The sequence below is a fragment of the Myodes glareolus genome, chromosome 15 (assembly GCF_982192425.1).
Source record: "Myodes glareolus chromosome 15, mMyoGla1.1, whole genome shotgun sequence".
In the NCBI taxonomy this organism is placed as follows: domain Eukaryota; kingdom Metazoa; phylum Chordata; class Mammalia; order Rodentia; family Cricetidae; genus Myodes; species Myodes glareolus.
In genome coordinates, this window is record NC_142040.1 from 5,792,333 (window position 1) to 5,819,022 (window position 26,690).

Consider the following 26,690-nt stretch of genomic DNA (forward strand, 5'->3'; position numbering starts at 1 on the left):
AAGGAATTTTAGCCTCTTATTTAATTAGTTTCTACACTTTGCAAGCCGAGCAACTATTTTCATTAAGGAAACCTCTTCGGTTAAAACACATTCTAGCCTACTATGGTGGCACACATCTTTATATCCAGCACTTGTGATGCAGAGGCAGGCAAATCTCTGAATTTGAGGCCTGGTCTACACAGTTCCAGGACAGCCAGATCTACACAGAGAAACTCTGTCTAAAAAAATCAAATAATAACAACAACAATAATAAACATAGTCTAATTTATTGTCCTGACTTTCCCTTTATTTTTCCTTTTGCCCTTCTGTATATTATTGAAAGTCATCTGAAGAAAACAAGATGCAAAAGACACTAGGTTTTAAATAAAAGACTGAATTAGAATGCAATTCTAGTATTTTTGGCAGTGAATACTATGCAATTGAGCTTAATATAGCTTACATTGAGCTACATGGGGAAAGATTTGTTTTTATAGATACTTGCCAAAAACCGGGATGCAGGTATGAGATACTGTTTTCAGATATGTTTTGGTAAGAACTACAAACATCAGAGACTTCCGTTTTTTCTGTATTTTTGGCAAGCGGAACCATTTTCTAATCATGTTCTTATAAAGCATACTGTGATTTGAAGAGATTTTAGGCCCTGCCACAGTGTTTTGCACAGGCTGTTTTGAATTACTGATGAAGCCATTTTTAAAAAAGGAACTCTGAAGTATAGATGTAAATTTCCTTTTCAAATTAAAAAAATACCTTTCTCTCTTTCTTATGACAGAAATCTCTGTTGGCTGTAGTGTGGCTCATCATTACAAGATATTTATATTATCAAATTTGCTGTTAGCTCATGAAATAAGCTATATATTCAATTAATTAATAGTGCTCTAGGAACTTTGGCTTTTTGTTCTTGAAGATTGCATAAAATTGTTATACAAATCTAGAATTATTACTTCTAAATTTGCTCTGTTAAATATATGAATATTTGTATTTGAGAGATAAATAATAAAACATCATTATTATGGAAATCAAAAATATATGTGTGTGTATCTTGAATTAGACACTATTAACAATTAGAAGAAATAAAACTAAAATAAAACTTTTTTAAAAGTGATTATTGACTGTTGCTGATGATTATTGATAATTGCCAGTTATTATTGACTACTAAGCTCTAGTAGTCTCTAGATAACATATGGCCAAATTCATATATATGATTTATGCGTATATTATATATTACTAATATATACTTGCTTTTCACACATTGTATTCATGGGTTGAGATGTTGGACCTCAAAATATATGTAGAATTGTTGTGTGCTAATTACAATAAAATGTATTTAAATTTTTAAAGAAATGCCACATGAGCAATAGAAATAAGAATGGTAATGAATATGATAAATAATACAGTCTTATTTTACAAGTAAATATAATTTTAGGAATTTATGAGTCTATAGGCATCTCAGCTTGTGCGTTGGTTGTCATGTCTTCCTATCTCTGCTTTCCTAGGAGAGCCTGTTTCTTGTCCTTCTGAGTTCTTTCTGATGATTTCTGTGTGGATGGCATGGATGACATGGAGACATATTCTGCTCTCAAATACTTGTCTATGATGTGTGTGTGTGTGTGTGTGTATAATAGTTCATTTTTCTTTTCAGCCAGCTCCTGTTTTCTCAAATTAATTTCAAGGTCTTTCTTCTGGAAGAGAATTCTGATAATGCAATGCAAATACTTTTTCATAGAGAATTCTTATGTGTAACAATAATAACTAAAGAAGAGATTATGAATTTGGGAGGAAGCAGGAAGCACAGCAGAAGTTGGAACAAGAGAGAGGGGGAAGAGTGATTCACATGCAATATTCATGTATAAGTTCTCAAAAAAACTATTAAAGACAAATAAAACAGCATTGTAGCTCTTGCCATTGCTAAAAGCAATTGTGTTATGGGCTATCCAACTCCTGACCATTCAAAGGTGTCTTGGCATTTCCTGGTTTGGGTCTGTCTGTGTAGATATCTCTGATGTCTAACTGTACCTTTCTATTCTTACATATGCTTAGGATGCACAGAGAAGTGTGTATACAACAAGCAATAACACTATTTTACTTAACATGATTTTTCTCTCTTTCTCTTTCCAATAGACTTGATGTCACGACAATCTTAATATGCACTGAGAACTTATTATGGTCAGTTTGTACTTCTGTACAGGAAATTTTGAATCCTCATGAATACAACAACAATAAAATTTTTAAGATTCATACTCATTGCAATAACCTCTTTACAACATTAGCAATTTTGACATCACCACTAACAGAATTAAATAAGTAAGTATCAAATATGTTTTGTCATACCTGTTATTGAACTCTGTATTAATAGTAAGTAGAAATACTCTGAAGTACATTTTAATATCATAAATTGAGATATTTTATAAATTGAACATGAACAAGTCCTCAAAGCTATTTAGTCACTCCAAATATGGTTTATGTATGTTGGTCAGTCCTATTCACTGAATAAGCCCTTGATACATTTTAAGCTTCACCTTTTTGATTTTCTGTTTTTTGAAACAGTCTTACCATATGGCCTTTACTGTCTTCTAAGATGAAATCCTGTCTCCTCCTCCTGAGTGCTGGGATGATGAGCTTGCATAGTCATGCCAAGCATTAACTTTTACTTTTTGAGTATGGTCTGTCTATCTGTCTGTCTGTCTGTCTGTCATCTGCCTGTCTGTCTGTCTTATCTATCACCTACCTATCCTTCCATCCATCCATCTGTCTGTGTATCTAATAACTTCCAACTTTTTAAAAATTTATTTTGTCTATTTGGGGGCGTATATACAGGTGGACACTGGTGCCTTTAAGTCCAGAAGTTGCCAGATCCTCTGAAACTGAAGGTTGTAAGCTGCATGATGTTAGTGCTGGGAATTGCATTTGTGTCCTCTTTAAGAGCAATATTCTCTTTTAAGCACTGAGCTGTAGGCAGAGGCTGCTTGTTCATTTCACATCTGCTGAGACCTGAAATAATCACACTGAAACTATATTAATTACAACATTGCTTAGCCAATCACTTAAGCATATTGCTAGCTAGCTCTTATATCTTAAATTAACCCATTTTCATTATTTTATATTTTACCACAAGGCTCGGGGTTTACTGATAAGGTTCCAGGGCATCTGTTTTCTTCAGAAGCTACATGACATCTCCTTGACTCTGACTCTGCTTGGAATTTCCACCTTACTCTATTCTTCCCTGGTGGTAGGCCAAAGCAATGGTTCACAACATACAACAACAACCAATACAACAACCAATGGTTCACAACATACAGAGGGGAATCTCAAATCACTGAGCTGTCTCCTGAGCCCCAGTAATTTACACTTTTTATATGATAAAATTGGCTCTAATTTAAAAATGCATAGTTAAAAAAGTTCTAAATGTGCTCAAATTTGAACAAGATCTAATGGCTCTGTACTTTCCATAAATCTGCCATATCTTAACATTAGGTTTTAATGTCTTAAATAGTAATGGCACATAGAGGTAGATCGGTAATTATACTAGAAAAGTAAAATACGTTTCTTATTTAAAAAGTAAAATATAAAAATTCAAACTACTTTTAATTTCAATTTATCTTGATTCTAATAGGAAACCTTGGAATAGGTCTTACGAACAAACTTTAATACCATTTTTAAAATTTCCCATTAAAGTGTTTGTTTTCATATTCAAAGATTAAATAATTATGTATTCTCACTTTATTGAATAGTATTAAAAATGTCACATAATGTTTTTTATTACTTAGGATAAATTAGGCAGAATGCTCCTTTCTGTGAATTCTAGTTAGAATGATACACAGACTTTCCTTCTGAAACACTCAGGGCTTACATGGCTGATGGCTTTGTTTTCAGCTCTGCTCTGGCTTGGAGCATACCCTAGCAGGTTCTTCCTTCTTGCAAAACATGCTGAGAACTTGTTTATAAGCAGAAAACTGTTTGAGAGAGGAGAAGGAGCAGTGAGGAAAACCAACATAAGGTTGAGATTATATACAAATGACTTGTAATATTAAAAGCTTAAATTTGAAGCCACTAATAAATCCTAGTAAAATAAACTGATTTACCATAGATGAAAAAACTGCTATGCTTTCAGTTCATCTCAGAAAAAGGCCCTGTGAAAATCAGGAACCACCTGACAAATTTCATGGATTGGTCATGGTGAGCAATATTGAATTTCATGGTTTCTCACAGATGAATTGAAAATTTTAACCTCCAAATGCATTTGCAAAACAAATAAATTATGATCACAGATTGTATATTTTAATAGTAATAATGAGACATACATTCATTATTTTTAACCTATGAAACATTTTTAACTACTATGCTAGTACTCAGCTCTGAGATTTGTGCCGTTGTAACCTCACTCAGCAAATTCAAATTGCTAATTTCAACCATGATTCTTGGACATTTTGTTCCAAACACAGTCTCTAGATTTACTTAATATAAAACATAAGACTATGTCACTTTTATGAATGAGCAAACACCTAAATATATTTTCATGGTTTTGAAAGTTCTCAATGCCAAAATATTCACAAACTTTATCTATTTGTGTTGATTCAGTTTTTATTATTATCTCAGAATATGAATCAAATCTTGGAATGCATTTTGTCTTTTGTAACAAGGACAGTCTATAAGGCAGTGTGTTCTTCACCAGGGAGGGAGATATGTGTCTTTTGTAAACCTTATAGGCTTCAAGTCACTTTACATAGCTGAGAATTGACATTATCTGATTATTAACTTTCTACGAAAATGCTCCTCTCTAGCTCATGATGAAAATTACACCAGTGCTTTAAAGACTTGGGGGAAGGAAAAGTAACAAAAGATGTCTAATAGTGAATGTCTTGAACTGCACCTGCCATTGTCACTTGGCAGGACATGTCTTGTAAGAGGGGTTCTGTCTTGGTTTCCTGTGGTTCTGACAGATAAGCTGAAAGTTTGTTCATTCTGAGCCTAGTGTTGAACCACTAATTCCCGGGACAATGATACATAATTTTAAAATCTTTTCAGGAAGAACAAAACATGTTAAAAATGTACATTCTTTTCTAAACTTGTCTTCATGAATTGGTTAAAACAAAACACTATTCCCTGCACAGCCCTGTGGTTATATACAAGGGTCACAACTGTGTGATATTAAACTGCCCACAAACAATTTTAGAAAAGGTTGATAAATTCTGACTATTAAAATTAAGTACTACTTATCCAAAATGTTTTCATATGTCATAGAAAAATGCCTAATTTACAAGAAGTTGGTGTAAGTAGGTAATCCCAACATTTAATAACATACAACAGTGGTCTTTGAGCACAAATGTTGGCAGTCAGTCAGAGCTTAGCATGCAAAGTTGAGGAAACGTGTAGGCTCATGTCAGAGTGCATCTCAGAGGGTTCATGTGCCTTTTCAGTCCCCACATTCCATTGTATCCTAATATTGTTTACTCAGAGCTCTGTTTAGAGGCCATGCTAATGCGAGGTCCTTGAGATTATGGCCTTAGCCTGTGTTTTTTCTAACTATTTCACAGTCCCCAAAGAAGGGCATATTTTCAATTAAAACTTTCTCATCTCAAGAACAAATAACATATTTTGAAAAACAGTTAATTCTTTCTGTTGAGTACAGTGTATGCTTAAATGAAATGTTAAGCATATAATATTATGACCCAGCCATGAAAACACATGTGCACACCATAAATTAAAAAATAAATTGTGTGGAAATGAGCATAGCAGTATATTTCTCAGTATAACAAAGTTGAAAGAACCCCCACACCCATGATCAGATAAGCAAGACTCAGGGTAAACACATGGAGGAGTACTGTTCTACAATATAAATGAAATGGCCTTCTGAAACATGCCTCAGCAAACATGAGCCACAAAAGCAGGATGGTAAGTTTTAAAAAGATAGGCATTTCATTCTTTAGGAACATGAAGCCTGGGCAAATATGTAGAAACAGGAATCAGTGTGGTGAAGAAGACAGGACAAGTAGGAAGCTAATAGATTTGAAGGTTAAACCATTCTTGAATGTAATAGAAACTTTAACTGCATACATTAAACCTGTAAATGTTGTGGTATTTGAATTATATATCTAAAGCTGCTAAAATGAATCTAGGTTAGCTTGGTATAATATTGCATGCCTTAGGCTAAGCCAAGAATATTGCAGGTTTTATGTTATCCTCTGCTACTTAAAAAAACTTATCTTAGGTGGGAAAAGTATTGAGTAAAAGTAAAAATATTTAAAATTTGAAAAAAATTGTTTGACAATGCAAAATGATTCCCAAAGAGAAGTTTCTTATCTTAACAATTTTGTTTATAAGGTTGATGCATTTGTATTCTTCCATTGTATTATTGATGGAGGAGGGTTATCTGTCTATTGTGTTATTTTCATTGGTCAATAAAGAGACTGCCTTGGCCCTTTGATAGGACAGAAAATTAGGTAGGTGGAGTAAACAGAACAGAATGCTGGGAAGAGGGCTATGAGGCAGAAGCCATGGAGCCAGCCACCAGGTCAGACATGCTGAATCTTTTCCGGTAAGCCACCACCTCATGGTGCTATACAGATTATTAGAAATGTGTTAATATCAAGATATGAGAGTTAGTCAGTAACTAACTCTCTAGAGATAATGGGCCAGGCAGTGCTTAAATGAATACAATTTGTATGTTGTTATTTCTGGGACTAAGCTAGCCGTGCGGGAGCCGGGTGAGGCGAAAAGCAGGCCTGCCTGCAGCTCTTCACTACATATGGCGCCCACGTGGATAACTGAATCCACACTTGGATAATATCTGTAAAAAAAATAGAAAAATACAACACCTTTGTAGGCTGGCCTAATAAAGTAGAGCATGAGAAATAGCTGGACATTGGTTTTGGAGATAGCCTGGATGCTTGTACCTTCATCTGATTGGCTCTGCTGTATATGGCGTTTCTTTCTGTCCTCTCTCTTCAACAGCTGCCCTCTTCCTTTCCATCTGCCCTTGGCAGTATGCTCTGCACACATGGGCATGTAATCCCATTTTCCTCTCCTACTCATTCCGTTTCCATCCTGTACCTACTATGGATTGTGTATTTTCATAGTCTTTTTCTGACTTAAAGTCATATTTGTTAATATCAGAGTGCTATTTTTCATTTGAGAATTGCAATCCAGCGCATGAGAAATAGAGGAAACTACCTTCTCCTATAAGTGCCTTACTTTGACCCTCACACATTGGCATGTGAACATCATATGACCCCAGAGAAGACATGTTTTATTATATTTATTTATTTATTATTTATTTTGTTTTGTTTCTTCAAGATAGAGTTTCTCTATGTAGTCCTGGGTGTCTTGGAACTCACTATATAAACCAGATTGACTTCAAACTCAAGAGACCATTAGTTAGTTCCCAGCCACTTAGCCCTGAAATAATCACACAGAAACAATATTAATTAAATCACTGCTTGGCCCATTAGCTCTAGCTTCTAATTGGCAAACTCTTACATATTAATTTAACTCATTTCTGTCAATCTGTGCATCACCGCGTGGCTGTGGCTCACCGGCTAAAGTTCTGGCATCTGTCTTTAGCAGGGCTACATGGTTTCTCTCTAACTCCGCCTTCTCTCTCACAGCATTCAGCTTCGTTTTTCTCACCTAGCTCTGTTTCCCTATAGTTCTGCTATAGGCCCAAAGCAGTTCATTTATTAACCAATGGTAATCACAACACCCAGATGCTGTGATGAAGGTGTATGCCAAATACCTTGCTTAGTTTTTTTTTTCCTTGGGGCATGATCTTGCTAGTAGCCTAGGCTGGCCTCAGACTTACAAATGACACTTAAAAGCAGTGATTTAGATTCCATTTCAATGTTGAAGTGTTAGATTGGACTAGTGATTGCACTAGTGAGTGATTGGACTCATGATTGTAGGGCCATCAAAAGGGCCCAAATAGCTTTAATAGTCCATATTATCTCAATATTTCAGTTTTAACTTAATTCTTTTTCCAAGACAACGTTTTTCTCTTGGATTTCTTTTTGTTTGTTTCTTTGTTTTCAAGACAGAATTTTGGATTTTTTTTTTAATTTAACATGTCTGGCGACCCAGGCTCTGAGCTATGCAGAGATGGAAGAACTTTGACCTAACCCTATCCACTTCCCACTTTTCTCCATTGAGATACTTTAACTCCATTATGGAGGTGCAGTCTGTTAGCATCATATTTAGAGCACAGTCAGATTCCAAGTGGCACAAGCCAAGCATAAATCCAGCTAAGTCTTTTTAGTTCTTGGTTGTTCTCACTTCTGAAGTACCTTGGGTTTATTTTATCCCAGCAATTAATTACATGAGCCCAAGAACAGGTCTATATGTTGGGAAAGAAAAAAACAAATAAAGATTGTTGTGATAAGGGCTGCTTGTTTCCTGGCCGCCCAGCAGCTCAGACCTGAAGCAATCACACTGAAACTATATTATTTAAATCGTTGCCTGGCCCATTAGCTCTAGCTTCATATTTGCTAACTCTTTTTTTATTGATTTTTATTGAGCTCTACATTTTTCCTGCTCCCCTCCCTGCCTCTCCTCTCCCCTTCAGTTATTTCCCAAGGTCCCCTTGCTCCCAATTAACTTAGGAGATCTTATCTTCTTCTTCTACCCATGTCTTTTTTAGGGTCTTCATTGCTAACTCTTACATCTTAATTTAACCCATCTTCATTAATCCGTACATTGCCATGAGGTCGTGGCCTACCACCAATGTTTCAGTGTGTCTGTCCCCAGTGGTGGCTCCATGGCTTCTCCTTTGTTCCACCCTTCTTTCCCCCAGCATAAACTTTAGTTTTCCCCACCTATGTCTATTCCCTGTGCAGGCCCAAGACAGACTCTTTATTAACCAATGATATTCACAGCATACAGAGTGGAATCCCACACCAAAAGATAAGAGAGTAGCATGTACAAAAATCAAAGAAGCAAAAGAAAATGAATCTAGGCTAGAGTGTCAAAGGCAGTGTGGTGTGACGTCACAGGTATGGGGCCTGGCTCCCTCATCTTGGAGGAAGGACATGACATGTTCATCTACCCTAAACAAAGCTCTTTTTATGTTCTATATTAATTTTTAAGGACTTAGCAATATTTCAGGTATTTAAATTTCCTTTATAAAGATATGTTATTAGAGAAAATATAACTATAGATTTTAAAGTTTTATTTTATGCTGTGATGTAAATTTTTCAGAATATCATCTCTTTTAGCTGTAGACCAAATGTCATTAGAGGTTATCTAATAGCAAATTCATAATCCATCCCCCCATTGAGTTCATGGACCAATTTTCACCCGCTTACACTCGCCAGAATAATGAAGCTAATTTAGGCTCTTGCTGTGGAGTTAAATGCTCACACAGATCACACCCCCTCTGAGACCATAAACATCTGCCATAACATCCTGTATAGTCAAGTAACCTTACTCCTGCCAGACTGAGGAATCTGTAGGTCCAGTAAAAGAGAAGTGGTTCTGACAAAAACACCCAGCTAAATACTGTGTTTTCTTTGGATTTAAATCTAAGAAAAATTGGTAGCAGTTATTGGTTCCACTATTATTAGAATACTTAACAAAGAAAATCCTTCATTCCAAAAACACTGTGGCGCTAATGATGATGGTGAAGGCATACTGCATGAGGCACCCCATCATTTCTGGACAAATAGGGACTTATGCAAAGGGCTCAAAAGCATACAAAACGTAGACATAAGCTATGATACTCTATGTGTGACTTATGGCGTCCTTCATCCTGGACTGCCACTTTCTCTGAGGTTATCTTTTTTTTTGCAAACTTTTACTACTTCTCCCTTTTGTTAAACAGCGTCTTCTTCCTACTTCCTCACTGTTGCATGTCTCTTCCCTCCAAAGTCAGCTGGCCTCTATCAGACCTTGGCCCACAATTAGATTTTTGTACCTACTGACAACTACAACATTTGACACTACGGGGAAACTATACTTCACAGACATAGGCCACGAAATGGTACAAAAAATTAATTCTGATAACAGAAGCTCCTTTCTCGCATATTAAAAGCATCTTCCTTTACTCGTGTGTTGCATTCATATCTTATTACAGTGTGTCCTGCCACTCACTCAGTCACTGCAGCTTGGTTTCTCCCTCTCTGCAGCTAAAGAATCAAGGACTGTGACACTCGTGTGCATGTGATGACTAACTCCAGGAGAATATCCTTTTGCTTTCTCTGTAGTTGTTCACGTTGTTATCCATCTTTTCTTTCCCAAGCCTCACTAACATAATGTTCTCCTGGCTCTTTGCCTTTTCTCGGATTTTCTTCCTTCTGTCTAGTTTTTAATACTTTTTTTCATGTCATGCTTTAAATGTTGATGCGAAGATCTGCCCTTGACCGTCTTTTCCTTTCCACTCTTACAGTGGGTGAATTCAACCACTCGTATGTCATGCCTTCTATGTGTGTATCTTCACATCAAACTTCTTTTCTATATACCGGACTAGTAAATTCAAACTCCTGTTCTATATCTCTCTTTAAATGTGTATCAAATGCCCATGACCTCTGTGACTATTTAAAATGAAGTGAAATACCTGTGAGTTTCTCTAGGCTACTCCCTCACACTTTCATGTCATCTTAAACACCTTGTTAGTAATGATGACTGTTGTTCATTCTATCAATTTAGGATTTCTTATATTCTTATATCTTTAGCTCTTCTTGCTGATCCAATACAGTTTCATAGCCATTGTCCTTAACCCCCTCGAATCCACATCCCTTACTGTTACTGAACTCTGCTTTATAAATTAAACTGTTACCATCACTGCCCTTCTATAAATTCTTCAGGATTTCCTCATTGCAGCTATAAAAGAGAGAGCCCTTAGAACAGGACACCTTGGTGCTGAGCTGGCCTCTGTGGCCTTTGTAGATCCCTCTGTGGACTGCATTGACGGGAATTTAGTGAAGCTTAAGATAAAAAAGTTCCTCTTACAAGGTCTCTCTGGGCCATTCATACCATATAAAGTTAATTATAAGTTTTTATTTATTATGTGATACACACACCCACACCCACACACACCCACACCCCCCACACACATATATAATCACTTTGATGGTTAAAGATGTACCTCATGTTTTAATTTTTTTAAATATTCACTTTTTATAGTTTTTATTTAACTATACATTTTTCTTCGTTCCCTTACCTTCCTTGCCTCTTCCCTTCTACCCTCTTCTATAACCCCTACACTCCCAATTAAGTGAATTTTACAAATATTAGCACCTTGAATGCAGGCTGATAAAAATCCTATGAAATATAAGAATACTAGTTCTGAGAGAGATGGATTGTATTCGTTGTACTTTCTATGTGATTTGCCTTTGACAAATTTTCTAGTGTGAATTTCTGAAATTAGATAATGGTATAACTATACCTTCTCCATGTTAGGATTGCTCTACAAAAGGCTCATTAGTCCTAATTTTTGAAGCTTGGGTTTACCTTTTCCATTTTTCCTTTGTTTTGGGGGGTTAGGGGTTGTCATTTTGGTGACTGCATTGTCCTCAATAAAATGACAACCCTTTCTATTAGAAATTGGCTTGTGAAAACCAAGTAAAATTCCAAAATTATTTCAGTGCTATCTATCCTTGGTTAATGTTTCCTGCATATTATGAAATAATTAATTTCGTTTCCCTAGAACTTTTCAGCATGGTGTGGATGATTCAGCTTCAAATTCCTTAACATCATTGTTTGCTCAGCCACTGCTCTGGGTCTCGTGCATCCCGCAGTCCTGTCCTTCTTCACTCAGGTGAGAACTTCTGGGTGCCATGCCGGCTCTTGGTCGGACTCCTTTACAGATGTAATAGGAATCTTCTGCATAGGTATTGAGAAGTATTACAAAAGGAACTTAGCAGTAAGCAAGGAAGTGGAAAGGATAATTCCACAACTTTTTAAGCCCAAGAATCAAATCCAGTGTACTCATAATCATTTCTCTCCTAACTTTAGTTATGTAATGGAAAAGTGGATTTTGAGAAATTCATTGTATTTAAGCTAATTACCTAGCCATTTAAAAATTCATTCTTGATCTATGATTGGGGATTTGACAGTTCTACAACTAATTGTCTGATATAGACAGTAAAGCTAGATTGTCAATTTAACTTAACTCCAAATCTTCGGTAGAAGTTGAGAAGTGTAACTTTTATAATTATGAACAAGATTTTTCATTTTTATTATTTAATTAACAACACTTAAAAATCAGAAAAAGCATTCACAATGTAGAATATACTTCCAAAAAAATCTGATGACATTTTGTGGCATTATGTAGCATGGCAGTTTGAGTCTTTGCAGAATATATCGTTGGAAAAAATGCCTTTCATTTATATCTGAGAATAAAATATCATGAATAGCTAAAGGAGATATTGATGATCTGAATGAAGTCTTGATTCATGTTGGAAATACATTATTAGCGATTACAGGTTGGTTAGGCTCTGGGTGCTCTCCAGGCCCTCTGTATGCTGTTGCCACCTCTCTGAGTTCCTCTGTGCAAATTCACATAAGCATGTGTGCTCTCTACCATCAGCACACTGGCTTTTCCCTTTGGAACCGTCCAGTGCCCTTAGGGTGGAACTCTAATTCTTCTTTTCATCCTGCTTAATTTAGTCCAGTGAGAGCCTGGGAACTCATCAGAAATAGTTCATTTTTGTATTTAGTGTCTTTTTTTTCTGTATCTAGGGGTAAATGAAACAAGAACTATCTGTCAGTAAACAATCTACTACCCTAACAGAAAGACTCAGTCCCGAGTGACTGTTCCCAGCACAAATGGTGTCTGGTACCAGCTTCCTAGGACCGTGTTAGTAGCCTGTGTTGAAAACTTAAAAACATCCTTGGAAGTGCACTTCTGAAAATCCACTGTAAGGGATGAAGTGAAGATGATAACTAAATTTTACAAGTAAAATAGCTATTAAAGTATTGTTTATAAGAGAAAAGTGAAAAGTTAATGTTCTGTACTGTTATTAGAAAATCACTTATAGGAGAGTTATTATAACAATAGACCAGGAAGGGATCAATAAAAGGATTGGTTTTTGAAGGTATTTGACAACTTCTAGAAGTCATTGTGATTTATTGTTAATTGGGGCTTGAAGCAATGTGTGTAGGAGACACGATGTCACGTTCCTTACTGATCACCTTTTAGCCCTCCGTGAGCTTCTGTTGGATAAGTAAGTACTCTCTTGCTTCCTTGGTGAAGAGAAAGGTGCTGTGTGGTGTGGGTAGCAACTTTCAGAGGAAAAAGAAGCTGAAGTCCATATCTCAGGCCCATTCCATTGTACTTGGTCTTGGCAAGAGCACCTTCACCTTTCAAAGAGAAAAGCATTCAGAGTTGGTGGTAACAGGCATTCCTGTAGAGTTCCCCTGCACAGTCTGTCAATTATTCATTGTATAAAGTTACTTTTGATTTTTCAGCTTTACATGGTTCCTCGCATGTAGCATGAGGGACGGCTTGTTGGGGTTTCTGTCCTGCCCAGTACCCCACAACCGGCAAGACCCAAAGAAAATCACTCACAAGACTCCGTAAGATTATAAACTGATTGGCCCTTAGCTCTGGCTTCTTATTAGCCCTTGTAACTTATATTAATCCATTATCATTATCTATGTTAGCCATAATGGCTCAGTACCTTTTCCAGCTGGGCAGCTTACATGTTTCCTCTTCGGTGATCTGGGCTGGAATGACGGAGGGACTTCCTCCTTCCTGGAATACTCCTGTTTTCATCGCCCCGCCTCTACTTCCTGTCTGGTTGACCTGCCTATACTTCCTGCCTGGCCCTTCAGCGTTTTATTAAAATACATGATTGACAGAATACAGATAATTCTCCCGCACCATTTCCCTCTTTTTTTTTTTTAAACAAAAGAAAATACCCACATTCCATTTTTAAGCCAGGTATTGTTATTTCTCCTTTACCCAAAATTATTCATGAAAACTCTGTTCATCACCTTAGCAATAAAAATGGTCTAGAGAATGCATGATTTAGACAATAACAAACTAAAACATGTTAGGTTTATTGTTATGAGAAAGGAGAAAACTGAGAAATGAGATGACCAAAATAGCTATTTTTTGAAACTTCATAGGAATTAGAATTTTATATATTTATTTAAATTTATTGTGCAGGGGGGGGGTACATGTTGCAACATTCTTATGGAAATCACAAAACTTGCAAGAGTCCGTTCTCTCCTTCCTCCGTGAATGGGTCCTGGGGATTGAAAACTTAGGTCGTCAGGCTCAGTGGCAAGTGCCTTTACATGCGGATCCATTTATAGTCCAGGATATTAATGATTATAGCATTGATTTATTTTGTACATATATATTATTTCAGGAAAGATTTGAGTCAACTTTCAGAAATATTAAAAATACTTAATGAAATGTAAATGAGAAGGAAGAAAAGGAGCAAGAAAGACATGCAGTTAAACCAAAACAGAGCCAAAATACTGAAAGTTACAGAGAAAATAAACTTGTCTATAGTGTCTGTAAGGTTACTATGAGGCGCATAATAAGTAAAACAAAAATCTTTTCATATTCTTCTGGGCTCTTGTAATACAGTTTTAAAGACCTACCTTTAGGAAAATTAATGTATTTCCAAAGCATTAAGTAAAATAAACTGCATTCAACATACAGGCCAATAGTATAGATGATTTGGAAACAGTTATTGGTTTCATAGTAGATTAAACTAAAGCAGCTGGTGAATATATCACTATCAAGCAAATAGCATGGCAATATACAGTGATTTCATATGAATGTTCAAGAAAGAATAGTCTCTTGGTAGTTGTAGTAGTCAGCGTCCTTGAGTGGAAAAGACCTGACAGAATGAATCTGTACATACTAAAAAGGGATTTATAATGGCTCTTATAGGCAGTGGTCCAACTAGTCCAACAATGGCTATCTCCTGATAGAAAGACCAAGAATGTGTTTGGTTAAAGAGACTAGGTATCTCACCTGATCTTCAGTCTGTTTCGGACTCTAGAAGTCCAAAAGTCTTTTAAGGCCAGTGAAGGAATAGCTCAGCAGCAGGATAGATGAACTTGTCAGTGAGAGTGGGGGCAAACAGGCAAAAAGTGCCCTTTGATGCAAAATGACATGAGAAGATGTGGCCCAGACTTACGCTGGGTCTTCCCATCTTAAATGATCCAGTGGAGAATAATTCCTCACAGGTGTACCCAGATGCTTGGGTCCTAGTTGGTTCCAGATGTGATCAAGTTGACGATCAAGATTAGTCATTATAGTAATTTATAGTATGTTTCCTTCTTATGCTTTTTTATGTTTCCTAAACTTTGATCTTCATTAAACTATTTGAATACTTCCAGGTAATTTTCACATCTTCCTTTGTTGAGTAGGATGCAAGTCTATTCTGAACCTGCTCAGCATAGTTAATTTGAGGAAGCCGTGCATTCGCTTCCTACTTATTTTTTTCTATGAGGGCATGATACATTGACAAAAGTCTAGTCTCTCCTCGGCTGGAGAGATTGCCTTTTATTGTGCTTTTACTTAAGATAATACTGTTCATGTTTCTATATCATCTTCTAGTGACTTTTCAAATGACTTGAGAAGATCTGGTCTGCTGGGCCTGGGCTCTGAGGGCCTAGAAGGATGGGGTGGACTAGAGTCTAATGTTGCAGTCAGCCTCACTCCAATCCCAGTGCACTTTATACATGAACATAGCAAAGAAAGCAATGCTACAAAGAAGGTTGAGTTCAGAAAACCATGATCAGAAAAAACATGTAAATAAGCACCAAAAATCACATACAAAATATTCACAGAGCTGACCTTTCTAAGAACTTTCTCAGGACAGACCAATTTAAACACAGTTACCTGGCACATACTATAGATTATGTCCAGGAAAGCAGGAAACCAATGCAGAAGACAATATCCAGACTCGGGGTACACTGACCAGACTGGATTCTGTAGCAATAGTCTGACATCCAACAAGAATAAACATCTCATATAAACCGGATGTACATGTTCAAGTTACATGACAGGAGGCAGGGAAATGTCCAAGAACAATGCAGGAAAGAAAAGACCCTCTGCCGTTTTCCTGGAGCCTCTCTCACGGTTCCCCAAGGCATTACTCACTGTGGGTCATTCTTCTGATCATGTTCCCACCATCTTCTGCCCTAAATATAAGTTACATTTGGCCTTACTTTATGATATTATGTAATTATTTACCCAGGTTACTTCTGTGATAAATGTATGTCGCAGACTTTTTCCCTGTATGCCACTAAGCTATGTGTTACAGGTAAGAGACAAGGCAGTTAAGGAAACTTGGAACAAAAGTCCTTCTCAGCACAAGAGTACAGTAACTCAAGCTAAAGATGCCTACTTGGCAGCCACACAGTGCAGTTGCTGTCTTCCTCCATCGTGGAACATCTCACCAGTTTCCTCCTTCCTTTCCTGTTACTGCTTTTGTGTCTCTTTTCGTATTCTGTGCCCAGACCTCCCCCTGAAATACTGAATATCTTCAGTGTTCGGTCGTGTAACTTTTAAAACACAGTGCAATGTTCTCTGTGTCCTCCTATACTTCTGTACTCTGTTATACTAAAATCAATAGTAGTCTCTCCAAAGACTATAGATTCATAGATGTCAATGTACATAAATATTTTCCTGAGGATTATACTTGAGGTTACAGACACTGTTCTTTCCACGCTGATCCTCTCCTCTCTGCCTTGTCTTAGCTAAAGGTTAAGTTCACTCAGTTGTGTAGGCAGAACCCCAGACGAACATCTAGAGCCTCTTTGCTGCCTACATTCCCACCCTACTGCTAAGTCTCCATAATTTTAAGCCTAAGGCCACTTTCATCTTATTCCAAACCACGGTAATCTCCCCTATCACTACAGTGATGGCCTAGCCTTGCCTTTTTTTGATGGTACTGAGCCTGGCCCATGGTAGGCAAACACTCTGCCATTGAACGACTCACATGTGCCAGTTTTCTATAATTTATGTATTGATTTTCATAACCTGTTTTTTTTAAACCCAACCCAACTTTTCTAACTCAAACTTAATTCTTACCTATGACGTAAAGACTTTCAAAGAGTACCATATTCGTGTCCATGTGTACACACACACAGAGCATGGTCTAGAAAGTCACGTGCGTATGACTGTCTTCCTACATTTCCGGACTCTCTGACAACCATCACAGTATGAACTCTGTTCATCACTCTTTCCACCATTGCTTGCTATGCTACTCTTCCATTCCCTAGCACCTCTTCATCTTTAATGAATGAACACCCACTTCCCTTCATAGCTGGATCAGAAATGACTTCTGTAGGAAAGACTTTCATTAACTTCCAACGATTGGGTTTTGTTTGTTTGCTTGCTATATCTTAGTTTGCCTTTCCTCTGTTGCTTATTCAGGCCACTTGGTCTAGAAATCAGTCACTATATATTATTTGACTGACTGAAAGAATGATAAATTAATAAAAAGATTAATTCAGCATAGTAATGTACATGTAAGTGCTATATGAAATATTTCTAACATTCTGTATGAATGGTAGATCTCAGGTATGTAAAGTGTGATTTTGATGAGCTGGTTACTTCTCGTATCATCAGGAGATACCATTTAGAGAGGAGAACAAAAATTGATTCCTGGTAAATGGATGGGGGAAATGATATAAGTAAATTTTAATGTAAAATATTTTAGGAGTCGCCTAGCTATTGCTGGCAAGATGTTACACAGCACTGAGGAAAAAGACTGAGGGGAGTATGTGCTCAGATGCCACGTGTAAGCACAGAGCCAACTAGTGGAGGAACTCTGGGAGCTGGTACATAGCTGTTCCAGAGAATGGAGGGACAAATACCTGCATCTTTGAAAAGACCTTCAAAGACAAAGTCAGTATCTATGAATCAGATGGTTATAAAAGGAACTAAAACTGTCAGCTAAACTAGAAATTTCAGATGGATGGATGGATGAATGGATGGATGGATGGGTGAGTGGGTGGGTGGATGAACATACAGATGGGTAGCTTAAGGCTTATATTTCTTTTTCTATTATGATTTAAAAGTATTATATGAGAAACACAGAAATTGAGACTATACTGTGATCATACAGACAACTAAAGATTTTCACAATAGATGAATGTGTCTTCTATACTTATTTAGTTTTGTGATCCTGGGAGATGAGTTTACCTATGTGAGTTCCTGTTTCATTTTATATTTTGATGAGGAAGTTGAGACATAAATATTATCTAATCTTATTGATCTACTTAAACATTTCATGCAAAAAATACTGTTTAGTTTCTTTTTCTGAAAGCATCTTCTTCCTTTACATTCCAGGATATTCTCATGGGAGGCTTATGAGAATTAAATGAGCTAATGTGCTCCAGGCTATTCGTCACATTAAATATCCACCAAGCAATCATTCATAACAACTGGACAGTAAAGATATTTCTGTTTCAGTAAATGGAAGAGTTTTTCAATTATCTAAACATGTTAAAAGGATCTACTACTGTTGGAGGAGGCGGCTTGCTGGTTCCCGGCTGCCCAGCCCCGAAATAATCACACAGAAACTGTATTAATTAAATCACTGCTTGGCCCATTAGCTCCTGTTTCTTATTGGCTAATCTCTTACATATTAATTTCACCCATTTCCTTTAACCTGTGTATCACCACAAGGCTGTAGCTTATGGGGCAAAGTTCCAGTGTCTATCCCCAGAGGGGCTCCATAGCTTCTCCCTGAATCTGCCTTCTTCTAGCATTCTGTTTAGTTTTCCCCACCTAGCTCTGTTTCCCTATAGCTCTGCTATAGGTGCAAAACAGTTCCTTTATTAACCAATGATATTCACAGCATACAGAGGGGAATCCCACATCATACAAGGGTGATAAAGTGGAAAGAACATTGAACTGCTTTCCCACTAACTGTCCTCACTTAAAGAAAACCTTTCTGGAACTCTCAGTAATAGAGTCTTCTCTGGCGCTCAGGTACTGTCACAGTCATTGATTTCAAAGAGACAGTGACTCCTAAGAGGGACAGCCAGTGACTTCTTGGTACCAGTAAGACAGTACCCTACTGACTCATGGCTCTATGATGAACTCGGAGAGACTCCTCAACTCATGGCTATACTGTTATATTATTTTCAAAATTAAAATTAATTAATCTTAAAAACACTTGCTAATGACTTTTTCTTGTCTTTACCTCTTGTTTCAGTCTTCATGATCAAAGGAGTCTAAGAGACACATAGCCAGAATTACCCTAATTTTTAGACAATACTGGATATAATGCCAGGGAATTAAAACCACAGGAAAAGAATATAATTAGCAGAGTTTCTGCCTACCATGCATAAAGCCCCAATGTTATTCCCAGCACCACATACACAAGTGTGAGGAGGCACACCTGTGATCTTTATTTAAGATTGTAAATCTGAATTAGTGGACAAATCCAGCTTGAATATCAAGGCAAATTATACATACATACATACATGCGTGCATGCAAATGAGCATCACCCAATTTTTATGTCCTCAATCATCTATAATTATAAATACTGTTAAGATTTATCTATGCCTATTATAGATATCAACTATTTGCAAATATTTTCAGTGCAAACTACCTGAACTTTTTATACTTTTGGTTAAAGTGGAAAATAATATATTTTGAATTTTTAATTTCCAACACTTTTTTCCTGAGGTACTAAAATTTTCTTTGTGAACAAAGATGACAAAATGATTTTAAAAGTTTCCTTTGCTTCTTTTCTTGGAAAGATTTTGATAGGAATGTTATGGAAAATAAAGAGTAATGTCATAATAGTGGGCCATACATGCTCCTGCTTCCCTGCATCAGGATTGTGACCCTCAGCTTGTCTTGAGTTATGCTCCTGACTTTGCTCTCTAAATAATGTACCTTATGCTTTCTGGTATAAATTTGTCCCAGTGATGCATGCCAGAAACCCCCTGGTTGAAATCATTCCCTAATACCTTAAGTAACATGGCTCCAGTTTGGGACATAGCACTATGACCAAACTCAATTTGGGGTTAAAAATTTGGTATCCTCAATCAGGAGGCTTGAATGGAGCCACGCATCTTCATACTACCAAGTATCCATCAAGCTTATTTAGGGGAATCCTGAAGCAAAGGAAGGAGCATGGGTGTTGAAATCAGAGTGACCTGGATTTTAAAGTAGCCACATCTATTAACTAAATGTCTTTTGAGTACTTGTTCAATATTCTTAAAACAAGGATTGAAATATACAATAAGTACCTCTGTTCTCATCACAACTTGAATATTCTTAGGAAATAGACCATTGAACAAAGATTCAGGTGAAAATAGTTTATTTTCTAAGTGGCAAGAGAGAGGAGATAGTGAAGCAAAAAGATTCATGTCATCTTTCAACTCAACTGTTGCAGGACTGGCTGAACTTAACAAGCCTTGGGGGAGTCATGTGTTATTTGTTTGTTTTCTTTTAATATGTAATCAGTATAATCAGATTTTATTTATTAATTGTTTAAATTTTTAAAATTAAAACATAATTGCATAATTTCGTTCCTTCATCTCTTCCTTTCTCCAGTACTTCTTATGCATGTACCCCACCCATCTCCTGTAGAAATCATTGCTTCTTTTCCTTTCATTGCTATTGGTGTGTGTGTCTGTGTGTACGTGTGGACATACATGTGTGCAAGGGTATGTGTACTGAGAACACATTAATACAAAATGCTCAGTCCATTTAGTGTTTCTTATATGTATATAATTTTAGTGCTGACCGCTTAGTATTAGATGAAATCAAGGAGTCCTTCCTTAGAAAGACTATTTCCTCAGCTTTTTTTAACTTTATAAATAATACCAATCAAAATTTCCGCTTCCTTTCCTCCTTCCATTTCCCTTCCACACTCTACTCACCCTCCACCCTCCACCTGCCTCCTCCAGTCCTAAGAAACGGCAAGGTACCCTGCCCTGTAGGAAGTCCAAGATCCCCCCCCCACCATCAAGGCTTAGGAAGGTATGCATCCAAATAGAAAAGGATCCCAAAAAGCCAGTATATGCAGTAGAGACAAATCTCAGTGCCATTATCACTGGCTTCTCAGTCTGTCCCAATTGTCAGCCACATTCAGAGGGTCCAGTTTGATCCCATGCTCTTTCAATCCCAGTCCAACTGTATTTTGGCAAGCTCCCATTAGCTCAGGCACACTGTCTCAGTGGGTGGACCAACCCCTCATGATCCTGACTTCCACTCTTCGACTGGACCTTGGGAGCTCAGTCCAGTGCTCTGTAACATGAGGGCCGGCTTGTTGGGGTTTCTATCCTGCCCATTACCCCACAACTGGCAAGTCCCAAAAAAATCACACACAGGACTCCATAAGATTATAAACTGATTGGTCCATTAGGTCAGGCTACATATTAGCTCTTATAACTTATGTTACCCCATTATCCTTATCTACATTAGCCACATGGCTCAGTACCTTTCTCAGCTGGGCAGGTTACATCCTGCCTCTTCGGTGATCTGCGCAGGAATGGCAGAGGGAGCTTCCTCCTCTCTAGCCTTCTCCTATTCTCATTGCCCCGCCTCTACTTCCTGTCTGGTTGACCCACCTATACTTCCTGCCTGGCGAATCAGCATTTTATTAAAATACATGATTGACAGAATACAGACAATTCTCCCGCACCAGTGATCCAATGCGGGTCTCTGTCTCTGTCTCCATCCATCGCCAAACGAAGGTTCTATGGTGATATTCAAGATAGTCATCAGTCTGACTACAGGACAAGGCCAGTTCAGGCACCCTCTCCTCCACTGCCCTAGGACCTAGCTGGGGACATCCCAATGGACACCTGGGAACCCCTCTAGACAACCCCAAAATGGCTCCCTTAATTAAGATATCTTCTTCCCTGCTCCCATATCTGTCCTTCCTCCATCTCAACCATCCCAGTCCTCCAAACTCTCCCCAACCCTCCTCTTTTTCCTTCTCTCTCCTCCTCTCCCTTTCCCCGTACCCTATCCTCACTCTCATGCTCCCAACTTTTGCCTGGCTATCTTGTCTGCTTTCAATTTCCAGGAGGATCTGTGTGTTTCTCTTTGGGTTCACCTTAGTACTTAGCTTCTCTAGGATCACAAACTATAGGCTCAATGTTCTATGTTTATGGCTAGAGTCCACTAATGAATGAGTACATACCATATTCATATTTTTGGGTCTGGGTTATCTTACTCAGGATAGGGTTTTCTATTTCCATCCATTTGCATGCAGAATTCAAGATGTCATTGTTTTTTACCGCTGAGTAGTACTCTTAATTTGTAGATGTGCCACGCTTTCTTTATTCATTCTTCCATTGAGGGGCACCTAGGTTGTTTTCAGGTTCTGGCTATTACAAATAATGCTGCTATTAACATAGTTGAACAAATGCTTTTGTGGTATGATTGGGCATCTCTTGGATATATTCCCAAGAGTGGTATTTCTGGATCCTGAGGTAGGTTGACTCCCAGTTTTCTGAAAAACCGCCACACTGATTTCCAAAGTGGTTGCACAAGTTTGCATTCCCACCAGCAACGGATGAGTGTCCTCCTTACTCCACACCCTTTCCATCATAGGCTATCATTAATGCTTTTTATTTTAGCCATTCTGACAGGTGTAAGATGGTATCTCAAAGTTGTTTTGATTTGCATTTCTCTGATAGCTAAGGAAGTTGAACATGCTTTTAAGTATCTTTTGGCTATTTAAAATTCTTCTGTTGAGAATTCTCAGTTCAGTACCCCATTTTTAATTGGGTTATTTAGAATTTTAATGTATAATGAACGGCAGGCCGCTTCCTGCCGCCTGCCTAGCTTTACCAGAAATGATTACATGGAAACTGTATTCTTTTAAACACTGCCTGGCCCATTGCCTCCAGCCCCTTATTGGTTAACTCTCACATATTAATTAACCCATTTCTAATAATCTGTGTAGCACCACGAGGTGGTGGCTTACTGGGAAAGGTCCTAACCTGCATCTGTCTCGGAGAGGAGAGTCATGACAACTGCCTGCCTCTGCTTTCTTTCTCCCACAATACTGTTCTGTTTACTCCATCTACCTAATTTTCTGTCCTATCAAAGGGCCAAGGCAGTTTCTTTATTAACCAATGAAAGTAACACAATAGAGAGATGATCCTCCTCCATCATTTTAATGTCTAGTTTCTTGAGTTCTTTATATATTTTGGAGATCAGTCCTTTGCCTGATATGGGGTTGGTGAAGATCTTCTCCCATTCAGTAGGTTGCCTTTTTGTCTTAATGACAGTGTCCTTTGCTTTACAGAAGCTTCTCAGTTTCAGGAGGTCCAATTTATTCAATGTTGCTCTTAATGACTCTGCTACTGGGGTTATATGTAGGAAGTGATCTCCTGTGCCCAAGTGTTGCAGTCTACTTCCCACTTTCTCTTCTGTCACGTTCAGTGTGTTCAGATTTATGTTGAGGTCTTTAATCCATTTGAACTTGAGTTTTGTGCATGGTTATAGATATGGATCTATTTTCATTCTTCTATAGGTTGACATCCAGTTATACCAACACCATTTGTTAAAGATGCTTTCTTTCTTCCATTGTTTAATTTTAGCTTTTTTTTTAAATCAAAAATCAGGTGTTCACAGGTTTGTAGATTAATATCCTGGTCTTCAGTTCAATTCCATTGGTCAACATCTCTGTTTTTGTGACAATACCAAGCTGATTTCATTACTATAGCTCTGTAATAGAGTTTGATGTCAGGGATGGTAATGCCTCCGGAAGTTTCTTTATTGTATAGTATTGTTTTGGCTATCCTGGGTTTTTTGTTTTTCCATATAAAGTTGATTATTGTTCTCTCAAGGTCTGTGAAGAATTTTGTTGGGATTTTGATGGGGATTGCATTGGATTTATAGATTGCTTTTGGTAGAATTGCCATTTTTACTATGTTGATCCTACCAATCCAAGAGCATGGAAGATCCCTCCATTTTCTGGTATCCTCCTCAGTTTCTTTCTTCAAAGACTTAAAGTTCTTGTCAAATAGGTCTTTCACTTCCCTAGTTAGAGTTACCCCAAGATACTTTATGCTATTTTTGGCTATTGAGAAAGGTGATGTTTCTCTGATTTCCCTCTTTGCTTTTTAATCCTTTGTGTATAGGAGGGCTCCTGATTTTTTTTTTGAGTTGATCTGGTGTCCTGCCACATCACTGAAGGTATTTGATAGTGTACATAAGTGACACCAAAAACTCTACCAGAGAACTCCTCATCTCTTAACACTCCTTAAATGCCAAGGTTTTTGTCAGTGGGTGCAAGCTGTGAGATTAGGAATGGGATTTTGAGAAGCAATGCAGAATGCACAGTTCCAGTTATCAAACAGAAGAATGAGGGTTCTGAAACATACACCTAAACAACTCTCAGGAGTCAGCCATTACTTGAGAGATTTTTGTGGAAAAGATCTCATGTTCACAAAAGACCCTTAGTTTGTGATATAGCAGAAAGTGACCATGAATTTCTGATCCTCTGAAGTACTAAGATTACAGGCATCATCTCCACACTTGTGCTTGCCATGAAGATAATCAAACTTGGGTTTGTACATGCTAGGCAAGTGCTCTACCAATCAAACCATACTCCCCAGCTCTTCTCTAGGAGTTTCAATTCCCTGGTATTATATCCTATCATGTCTGAAAGTTAGGGGGATTAAAGTTGTATGCATTCTTTCCCCTTTGATCTATCTAGTGCAAGCCAAGAGGTAAAGACAAGAAAAGGTAAAGTTATTGACTTCCCAAATAGTCTCTTCTTTATACCACTGAAATCTGTTACCCATATTAAGGGCTGTGAATCCTGTCATTGATTTTTCACAATTGGTCACAAATAAACACACACACACACACACACACACACACACACACACACACACACATATATATATATATATATATATATATATATATACAGAGAGAGAGAGAGAGAGAGAGAGAGAGAGAGAGAGAGAGAGAGAGAGAGAGAGATTACCAAGGTCTGGTGGTGCTCTCTTTTAATCCTTTATTTATACTATTCTATTCAGGAGGCAGAAGCAGAGTTTGAGCAAGTTCTGGGATAGCTAGGGCCATGCAGAGAAACTCTGTCTCAATCCCATCCCACCCCCAAAAAGTTTAAATACAGACTAGCAGTTAAGACAACTAGAGTAGTTCCTGCTGTAGGTAGTTGTCATTTTCAAGTGTGCAAGTGATAATTGTGGTCATCATCAGCAAAGTGGTAATTATCGCTATCATCGTCAGCTCATCCTTCAACTAGCTATTCTGTCCTGCTATTGCCACTCTCCATCAGTGGAGTCACTAAGGCCTCCATCCTCAAAGGATGATATGACAGGGCCCATGAGGGAATGTAGGAAGGACAGACACATGGACACACATACAGAAAAGCTGTATGCTCTGGTTGATATGAAATGGGAGACTTAGTGTGTTTATTTTATATATCCAAAATGAGGAGAAAGGTCTTTGTATACACCTGGGTAAGGAGGCAGGTTCACGATATACAATAAGATAAGAAGGCAGGCTCATGGTATACAGCTGGATAAGGATATAGGTTCATGGTATACAGCTGGGTAACAGGTTCATGGTATACAGCTGGATAAGGATATAGGTTCATGGTATCCAGCTGGGTAAAAGGTTCATGGTATACAACTGGATAAGGATATAGGTTCATGGTATACAGTTGGATAACAGGCTCATGGTATACAGCTGGATAAGGATATAGGTTCATGGTATCCAGCTGGGTAACAGGTTCATGGTATACATCTGGATAAGGGGGCAGGTTCACGGTATACATCTGGATAAGGGGGCAGGTTCACGGTATACATCTGGATAAGGGGGCAGGTTCACGGTATACAGCTACACAAGGCGGCAGGTTTAGGTATTCTCTGTAGACTACTCCTTAACAGTTTAGTCTCAGGCTGCAATGATCTTGGAAGAGGAAGCTGTGATTGATAGTTTCTGTAGACACTGTCAGTATCTCCACTCAGATTGAGGAAGGCTCTGGCAATTCCCATGAATCTGAGATACTGGGATCATTAATGTGGCCGAACTCATGTCAGCAGCACACATTCACTCTGAACTTCATCTGCTTCTCATACATTTAGTTAGAACTTGCTCTATCCCCACACCATGTCATCATAGAAGTTGATCTTCCTCTTACACATAACCTATAGAATTGAGACTGTGTGGGTACAAAGCAGATAATTTCAAAGTAGATCAGCCTAAACTTCTGAAACAGAAACTCCTATGTTTACCTCCTGGTACCTGGACCTGTGTATTCTGTTGCGGCCAACTGTCATCAAGGACAGTAGCCAACACTGTTGAGTGTATCCGCAGGCTGTGCATCACACTGTTCATTCCACCATCTAGTAGCTTCTCTAAGACACATATTTGGTAAGATAAATGAACTTATGGTTATAAAATCTGACCAGTATGCCACCCATATCATAACTTGAGTATGATGTAGAACTCCTGGCCTGGGCTTTACAGTAAAGTTGGAAATAAGAAAAAGTGTACACTAGGAGTAGTAAGTTCACTGAGTTAAAAAAAAAAACCTCTATGAGTACATGAAGAAAACTTGGAGAAATTATAAATGAAGTACTTTATAGTCATACAGCTAGGGTAGAGCTAAAAGTTCATATGATTATTCTATAAAAATCATTTGTTATGTCCATAAATAAATAAAGATTGAACCTCATTACTTCTACATTTGAGAAATTCTTTGGGCTAATCCACAGCCCAGAAACACAGCATTTATTGGAGGATAATTTTAGTACAAACCAACAATGAATTTAT

The 26,690-nt window shown here is 37.7% G+C and overlaps 1 protein-coding gene across 6 annotated transcripts in view; it reads left to right on the top strand.

Moving 5' to 3' along the window:
* Kiaa0825 (KIAA0825 ortholog) overlaps positions 1-26,690 on the top strand; it is a 460,826-nt gene that overhangs the window by 138,934 nt on the left and 295,202 nt on the right. For all 6 annotated transcript variants that reach the window (XM_048424217.3, XM_048424236.3, XM_087896747.1 and 3 more), the window contains 2 exons: positions 2,119-2,301; positions 11,630-11,740. In XM_048424217.3, the coding sequence (XP_048280174.3) occupies positions 2,119-2,301; positions 11,630-11,740 (294 nt within the window). The remainder of the gene's footprint in view (positions 1-2,118; positions 2,302-11,629; positions 11,741-26,690) is intronic.